The sequence below is a fragment of the Austrofundulus limnaeus genome, unplaced genomic scaffold (assembly GCF_001266775.1).
Source record: "Austrofundulus limnaeus strain Quisiro unplaced genomic scaffold, Austrofundulus_limnaeus-1.0 Scaffold130, whole genome shotgun sequence".
NCBI lineage: Eukaryota > Metazoa > Chordata > Actinopteri > Cyprinodontiformes > Rivulidae > Austrofundulus > Austrofundulus limnaeus.
The window spans coordinates 306,945-314,031 of NW_013952532.1; the positions used below are offsets into that span (position 1 = coordinate 306,945).

The following is a 7,087-nucleotide window of genomic DNA, read 5'->3' on the forward strand; positions in this document are numbered from 1 at the left end:
TGTGTGTGTGTGTGTGTGTGTGTGTGTGTGTGTGTGTGGCTAGAGATTGCTGAGAGTCCACAAAACGACAAATCATGCAAAATAATATATTTCTTACCAGGCTGCCTTGCAGAATCCTTGGCCTCTCCAGAGCCACAGTGATGCAGTTGAGGAAGATAAAGACCAAGACCACATAGTCAAAGAGCTTATGAGCAATAATGGACTGACAGAGAAGTCTGAACCTGACAAGAGGGAGAGACAAACAGGAGGCAGAAGACAGCTGAATATACACAGTGTGATGTAAAATAAAATATTTCAMAAGGAAAGCTTTTATTTGTAGAAGCCTACAACCATTGCTTGGATTCTATAATATTATGTTTAAAAACTGTTTTCTTTTCGCTTTAATTTCTTACATGTCACCAAAAACTCGAGAAAATGAGAGGATAGCAAACTTTTGTCCAATTATGGAGTGCTTTGTTAGCACGCTTAGGTTCACTTTCTACAGAGCAGGGAATTTACAGTTTGGCCCTTAGAGGAAGAAATTATTAACTTGCACAAATCTTTGAACCAAGAGGCCTGATTTGGAGACAGCTGAAAAAATACAGGGCATTAAACACAGTTGAGATTCATTCTACAAGTGTTGCTTTTAAACATTTACTTTAGACTTTCTCCTCTAGATTTTTTTTTATCTCGCAAAAGTTGAGCTGGTGGTGATGGTGAAATTGTAGAGATATCTATAATATATACTAATAAAAATAGAAATACTATTTTCATAGTAAATAGCTGTACATCAAGAAGGCTGCTGCCATGCAAACAGACAACAATAAACTTAGATCCTTGGTATTTGCACAGGTGTGGATTTGAAAGCTCCAGGGTAAATAAGTTCAGTAAGCATTTCCTCTGAAATCCTTACAGATTTCATCAAATCTCATCTGTTTGTCCAACTATCAATGGAACAAAATATATCTACAGCTGCACTTGCTCTTCATCTGAAGAAATCGATTAGCTAATCTGGCTGTCATTTCCTTCAGACCTTGATATGCTGTCCCTTTATCTRTCAATTCAGTTTGAGCCGTCTTACACACTTGTATTGATCACAACAAAAGCCTTAGAAGGCCAACGTATGTCTTCCACCTGATCTAAAACTTSTGAAGTTTTCTTCTTTTAGTTTCCCTCGTTTGCTTTCTGTGCTTTAATTGTGCCTAGGTARAGGGTATTTAGCATGACACACACACATATGGCTCCAGGCATATTAAGTGGAACAGGGTATAAACAAGGCAGGGAAGTACATATGCTCACACACTCCCACACTCGCATATGCATAGCCCTCCAAACACATGTACAAACGCACAACATAATATTACCAGAGATTCGGCCCAACGTGAGCACACACTTTCACACACACACACACACAAAACTCCTGCTTGACAGATGGCACCTGCCCGTGTGCCAAAGCATAGTCCTGAGGCCTGGCTTCCCTTAAGTGGCTATCAGCACGCAGGGAATCGGGTGAGTGAGCGAGGGAATGACTTAGTGATTTTTCTTTCTTGCTTGCTTTCAGGGGAGTTTTCACCAGTAATGAATGAAGAGCACAACATAACACAGAAGAGCTACTTTTTTCTGTCTGAAGAGAGAGAGAGAGAAAAAACAAAAAGAAAACAAATGCCATGGTAAAAGAAAACAGCGTCATCATTTTGTTAAGGCATTTGTGTTTGCTTGGTGTGAACTGACAAATTGTGCAGAAAGTCTTTTCTTTCATGCTACACATACAGACTCAACAATCCCAAACGGGGGCTTTTTTCCAGGAATTTGTTCTTTGTTTCACTCCCATCTTTTGGTGTCTTTGCATTTCAGTGCTGAACCAAAATACATACTTTTTAGAGCCTATTTGTGAGAGAATACAACACAAATGAAGACTCAAATTGTCATAGTGTCTTCCTTCTAGTTGCATTTACAACTCTGGCTCAAATCCACACTAATTTGAACAAAGGTCAGTGGATTTTATTTTTCCCACAGATACTGAAAATGTCCAAATGGTTRAGATTATTATCTGAAGAATCATGTTAACTCAACAGGCAAATGCTTGTTCAGTCACTATGTGTTATTTCAAAGCTGGCTTTAATCTGTTTCAGTTTTTCATAGGTTTAGATTGTTTTAGCCAAATTTTGATGCTTTTTTCTATTTTTAAATAGCTTTTTTCTGATTGAAATGTTTGTGTTTCTCAGCAAATTGACATTTAATGTTGAAACTTTGCATTTAATACATTTAGTTTATTATTTATTGTTTGCATATTCTCCCAGTTTCGCTTAGGTTAGGATGGTTAGGATACTGCTTTTGCATATTCCCAAACACTGGGTTCTAGTTTCTTAATATTCATGTATATAAGCTTAAGCGCTAATGACTTAATGAATAATAATTAAATAGAAATTTTAAAAATGTAAAAAAAGTTGATAGTTTTCCACAATTGTATAAATGCATAAAATATTAAAGTATCTAATCTAAGAAAAAAATATTTAACTACTTAACTAAAGATGTAGTTTGGAACTAACACATATAAACTTCACTTTAAAAAATGAATCCATTTGTTGTGGTCTAGATGAAAAGATGGTGCTAGGAGAGTTTTGTTTTTACAAAAATCATATTATCACCAGATTTAAATGAACAAGTTTTAAAGCACACTTTTTTTCCTTTGAAAATCTACTTCATCTTTTGTTATGACATGCAAAGAATTATGAAGATATGTACACACTTGTTCTGGGGGGAGAAGAAATAGACAGACCAGTCCTCTCTGGTCTCACACCAGTCTGGCTTGTACACCTCCATCATCTTCTGGATACGGAAGCACCAACTCTTCAGTGGAGAGATGGAAAAAAAAAGTTAAAACATGTAATAAAATCAGCATCATCAGGTAAAAAACGAATTTGCAGTTTAAACATGCATAGTTTGTTGACTTTTGTTAAAGTCCTAAACTATTTTAAAAAATAAATTTATCACAGAAAAAACGTGATAATATTTAAGTTAAAAAAATTCAGTCCATATAAAAAAWTTTCTTTGAATATTTGACACTAAATGACACTAAAGACTCTTCACTTCAGATCTTTTTTTGTTTGTTTGTTAAAACTGTACCATTTCCACAATAAAAAGGCCCCAGAGACGTATYTACAACTCACATAATCTGTTTCTTCATCGAGATCCGCTCTGTCCTTGCGTGCATTGACTTGAGGGAAAACGTCAGTTATCAGGCGAGTGTGGTGGCCTGGAGCCTTGCCGTTACAGTCACGGTGACCCACTCCCAAACTGCTACCAGTTCCAGACCCCGCTGTAAGGGAACCCCCAGCCCCAGACCCACTCCTCCTAGCTGGTTCTGGAATCTGAATGGGCGGCTGCCCTGAGGGCGGCCCCCCTGTGCGGAGCAACTCAGGGAGCTCCAGGGAAAGAGCTCGTCGATCCCTTCTCACACCAAAATGCCTGGAGCGGAAAAGCGGGGGCGGGGGTGGATGATGAAGGGGAGGAGGATGACGGGAGTGGAAAGGATGAGACAGAAGGGACTCCTGCTCCGAAGCATAGTTGTAGGAGTAGGGGGAGCGGACACGAAGGCTGCCTCCAATTGGAGGAGCCCCACCAAAGCCGTAACTCCGCCGACCAAGGCTGTTGGAGCTCGACCTGCAACACAAACATTTCAAAGTTCAATTAAAAGTTAATAAATATTTACAACAACTTCTGAAGTATAAATAAATGAAAAATAAAATCAACAACATTTTGTGCATTGAGCATTCTGCCATGAGAATTGTGTTCAGTGGTTTAGTGGGTGTATCTATATGTAGTAACTGTCCCTTTAAAGCTAGATTTATACTTGACGYGTCGTACTGGGCGCCAGGGTGCACATGTCAAAAGTGACGCAATATTGCCATCCCTGCCCTTTGGCCCCGTGCATCGTTTTGGCGCATGTCATGCACCTCCRATTTTTTGAAACTCTGCAAAGGTTAGTGCACGCGCCGTTGACGACGACCTCAGAGTTGTGATATAATGGAAGAGTTTAGCTGACTGTCTGGTGCATTTTCATGTGGCTAGGGCAGTACGAGAATAATAAGGACATAAAACAACATAGCAGACTTGATTTCATTGTGGTCTATTAAGACTTAATGAARTTGTAAAGAATTTATAGGGTTCATAGCTGAAAATAATTAGTGGTTAAAAATAATCAATACCTGCGACTCCACCCAGACTGTGGAGGAAAAGGTCGTCCCCAGTTGTGGTAGTTCGAACTGCGACCATGGCGCTACAACAGACAAAAAACATTCAGAAAACTGAAGTTTCAAACATTATACACAGCTCAAAAGCTGAAACTAAACCAAGCTTGTTTATAACATATAAGATTAAATCCATACATTATAGCTGGTTCTGATATACTGAATTGATGTCGACTACAGAGTTCACTTGAGTCAAATGAAAAGAAAACACTAATATTTATTAAATTTTATGAAACTAAATACATTTATTTATTTTGTATCATTTAAGGGTGTGTATTCTAATTGGATTTTTAGAATTTATTTAAATCACCCCATACAAAATCAGTCCAAAACCATAAGAAAATACATTTGAGGTTATTCTTAGAAACAGATAATACAGCAGATTACAGCAAAGCTGTTTGATCCCTAAACAAAAAGATTTTTGAACTCCACTTGTGCACCAGTTTTCAGCTCTTTATCGAAAAATAGATCATGTTTCTGCTGTTGTTCGACACAGACAAAACACATCAAGAGCAAACCCATTATACTGAGCAGAACTCTGATTGTATCTCAGCACTGTATCAAAYTGAGTCCAATCAACAATAAATAATCAGCAGAGAGAGAAAGGAAAAAAAAAACATGCACAGCTAAACACTGAGCTGCTTCATAGCCTGAAGGGTGATTTCATCAAAAGATGTACAGGCACAAAAAGGCTCCTTACAAAACCAGCAAAAAATAAAAAATAAAAAAATAATAAGGGAGGACTTTGCAAATAACACTTTTGAATAGCCTTTAGTGCAAGGTAATGGTACCAGTGCCTTTTTAGCGACAAACTTGAAGTACTTTGCCAGAAGAGGTGGATGAGACCTCATACTGAAGTGGATCTCACACCCGCCTTGTGTTTAACACGATAACCTCTGTGGTACACACTTTTGTTAAACTGCAGCTTATCATCTCGCTGCTGGTTAGTCCACTCCCATCTTCCTGTTTCCTCACCAGCCTCCTCATCCCTCTGCCTCATCATCATATCTCTGTTGTTCTCCTCGCTACCTCTCCCTGCCATTTCTCCTATCTACTGTACTTCACCCACAGTTTCTCTGGGGATGAAAATAGGAGAGGGACAGTCAATTAATAGACGCTGCCATGACAACAGTTTACTGAGCCAAATCATTTAGATCTTTCACAGTTTTCCTCTTATACAGTTTTTTGGGTTAAATTACTGTGGAAAAAAACACACTGTGAACACATACAAAATGCTGTGTTTGTCATTTAAATATTGGATGTGTGTTTTCTAATGATGAAGTCATAAAGCTGTAATAGCAAAATTATATATACATCTGCAGTGATTTAACACTTCAATATGAGATTTGGCAAAATGGACATGTTGCAAATCAATGACGTTTGCTTTATGTTGTGAAAATGTGCTTAGCTTCTCATTAACACTTAAGTACAAATTCATCTTCTGGTCACTGCAAAAGTCCCCCTTTAGCAGTAACAAAGTTAAGATAAAATCTTGTTTCACACTCAAATGCGACTGCAATGAACTCAATTACATGTTCACTATGACAAATGACGCGTGTGCAAGTGTGTCTGTGGATGACAAGGTGACAGAGTACCAGAGAAAGAGAGCGTCTCTCCAGGCTGGTCTTGCCGAGGCTCATCACGCTGCTTTTTCTGGACTCATCAGTGAAGCTTCTCTTTTCTGAAGAGTAGGATCCCCGGGGGCCTGAGAGGGCTCCGAGCTCCACGTGGCCATTTGGTGTTAATGTACAGATCCTGGGATCTAAAGGCAATTGAATAAAGTGAACCATGAGTGTATATATACTACGTATATATATATTTTTTTCTTTTTTTTTTCTTTTTTTGCAGTGGTGGGCAGTGCTAATTCAAAAATTAGCTCTGCGATGTATAAAGCGCTTATGAAATTATTCAGGCCTGCAACTTTAAAAGCGCTTATGCAATTGAAATATTAGTGGAAGCTAATTTTAAAGCACAGGTTCAATTTGACACATACATACATACCTACCTACTAGCTGTCTACAATTTATGTACAATATATGTACACTGCTTCCCACTAGTGGTGTATGAATCCTTGTACAGCTCATTTTACAACTGTCGATTGCTGCGGATCTGATTTCCTGTAACAGAACTTTGGCTCCTGATGTAAAATTTAAAACTTGTTGAGGCTTGCTAGTTTGGCTTATTCTTTAAAAAGTTGCTGAGGATTGCTAGTCAAACAACTACCTTACATTATTTTGGGATGAGAAAGAGTTGAGCACAGAAAACTAGATATGCATGCAAATTGTGAGGCACTTTGTTTGGTTGAAGAAGTAACAAAAATCTTTTCTCTGAGCTGAGATATTATAGACTTGCAGGGTGAAATTATTTGAAGCACCTGACAGCAGTTTAAAACAGCAAGTTAGTGTGTCAAGTAGGGTGAACTGAATATGTGCTGCAAAACCCAGCCCAAATATACTGTACAATATTATATTATTTAAAGAAACCCAGTGAGAGGGTATGTGAGTGTGGATGCTTTAGCATGTGATGACCCTTGAACTAGAACAGCTACTGGATGTAGCTTTTGGATAAATATTACTTTTAAAATTATTATTTTTTTTATTTACCATTATTTAACCAGGAAAGTCCCGTTGAGATTACAGATCTCTTTTTCAAGGGAGGCCTGGGCCTGAAGGCAACCTATTGTACATATTTTATTTATATTTATACATACACACTGCTGGTGATATATACATACATACATGCATACTGTACATTCATACATACATACATACTCTACATACATACATACATACATACATACATACATACATACATACATACATACATACATACATACATACATACATACATACATACAT

The 7,087-nt window shown here is 37.8% G+C and overlaps 1 protein-coding gene across 1 annotated transcript in view; it reads right to left on the reverse strand.

Moving 5' to 3' along the window:
- The window catches only part of cacna1ib (calcium voltage-gated channel subunit alpha1 Ib), a gene marked incomplete in the record, with an annotated part of 260,271 nt that overhangs the window by 66,469 nt on the left and 186,715 nt on the right, over positions 1 to 7,087 (reverse strand). The window contains 5 exon segments of the mRNA XM_014015501.1: positions 98 to 221; positions 2,729 to 2,829; positions 3,150 to 3,642; positions 4,188 to 4,258; positions 5,825 to 5,991. Coding sequence (XP_013870955.1) covers positions 98 to 221; positions 2,729 to 2,829; positions 3,150 to 3,642; positions 4,188 to 4,258; positions 5,825 to 5,991 — 956 coding nt within the window.